This window comes from Penaeus monodon, chromosome 15 (assembly GCF_015228065.2).
Source record: "Penaeus monodon isolate SGIC_2016 chromosome 15, NSTDA_Pmon_1, whole genome shotgun sequence".
NCBI classification, from domain to species: domain Eukaryota; kingdom Metazoa; phylum Arthropoda; class Malacostraca; order Decapoda; family Penaeidae; genus Penaeus; species Penaeus monodon.
The window spans coordinates 47,805,034-47,806,018 of NC_051400.1; the positions used below are offsets into that span (position 1 = coordinate 47,805,034).

General features: G+C 45.5%; 1 protein-coding gene across 1 annotated transcript in view; it reads left to right on the plus strand.

The window, feature by feature from the left end:
• LOC119582386 (organic cation transporter protein-like) overlaps positions 1–985 on the plus strand; it is an 18,710-nt gene that overhangs the window by 11,625 nt on the left and 6,100 nt on the right. The window contains exons 7-9 of the mRNA XM_037930599.1: positions 21–189; positions 472–619; positions 818–897. Coding sequence (XP_037786527.1) covers positions 21–189; positions 472–619; positions 818–897 — 397 coding nt within the window. The remainder of the gene's footprint in view (positions 1–20; positions 190–471; positions 620–817; positions 898–985) is intronic.

Here is a 985-nt window from a genome sequence, read left to right on the forward strand (position 1 = left end):
ATTTCGAACCAACCCATCAGCTATGGAGGTGTGTGAGCCAAAGCACCGTTCTACCGTGGGCATTTTGATCGGCCTGCCATGGGCACTGGGTACCATGTGGTGGGGTATGATGGCGTATTTCATTCGGGACTGGAGATGGCTACAGCTCGCAGTGTCCCTCCCTACGCTGCTGGTGTTCCCGTTCTTGTAGTGGGTGTCCGTGTGGTTTTCTGCGAGAGTACTGGGCATAGTGTGGTGGTACTCGAGTTGTATTTGTTTCTTATACAATGAATAATACATTGAAACTGCGAAGTTTTGTACAGTTCATAGCCCCTATTACAGATGTGTCTCTTAAAAAAGAAATAATATGTATATATAACCTCAAAAATACACCAAAACTGACGAACTTTTTCTACCCATTCCTCCTTCCCCATCATCCTTTCTCTGTCTCCTCTTTCTGCCTTTCTTTCTCTGCCTATCTTCCTGTCGCAGCGTGATGGACGAGTCCCCGCGTTGGCTCATCGTCCGAGGGCACCACGAGAAGGCCCTGAAAGTCCTGCAGAAGGCCGCCCGATGGAACAAGGCGACCTTACCGCCGGCGAGCAACCTTTACGCCCTCATGTCTGACATCCAGGAGGAGGTAAGCGCCTCGATGGAGCTTCTTTGTTGGTCTTATGTGCTTTTTTTCTGTATAATGCAATTGTGATTTGAGACTGATTGTTCTCAAGATATTTTATAATAGGTTTTGTGCTTGTAGAGCATATGTTATCAGTTAGTAAGTACGCATAGATTTTGTAATATAGGATCATTCTTTTCTTCTCGAATCGCACTACCCCAGTCCACAACCGCGAAGCGCAAGCCTAAAGCAGGAGACAAAAGTAAGAAGTGCAGGTTCCTCAGCGTGCCTGCCTTATTCAGGTAAGACGCAGTATCTTATTTATTAATCGATGTAAACACGTTATATATTTCAAGCATTCTGTTATCGCACAGAACTAGGTTAGATAAT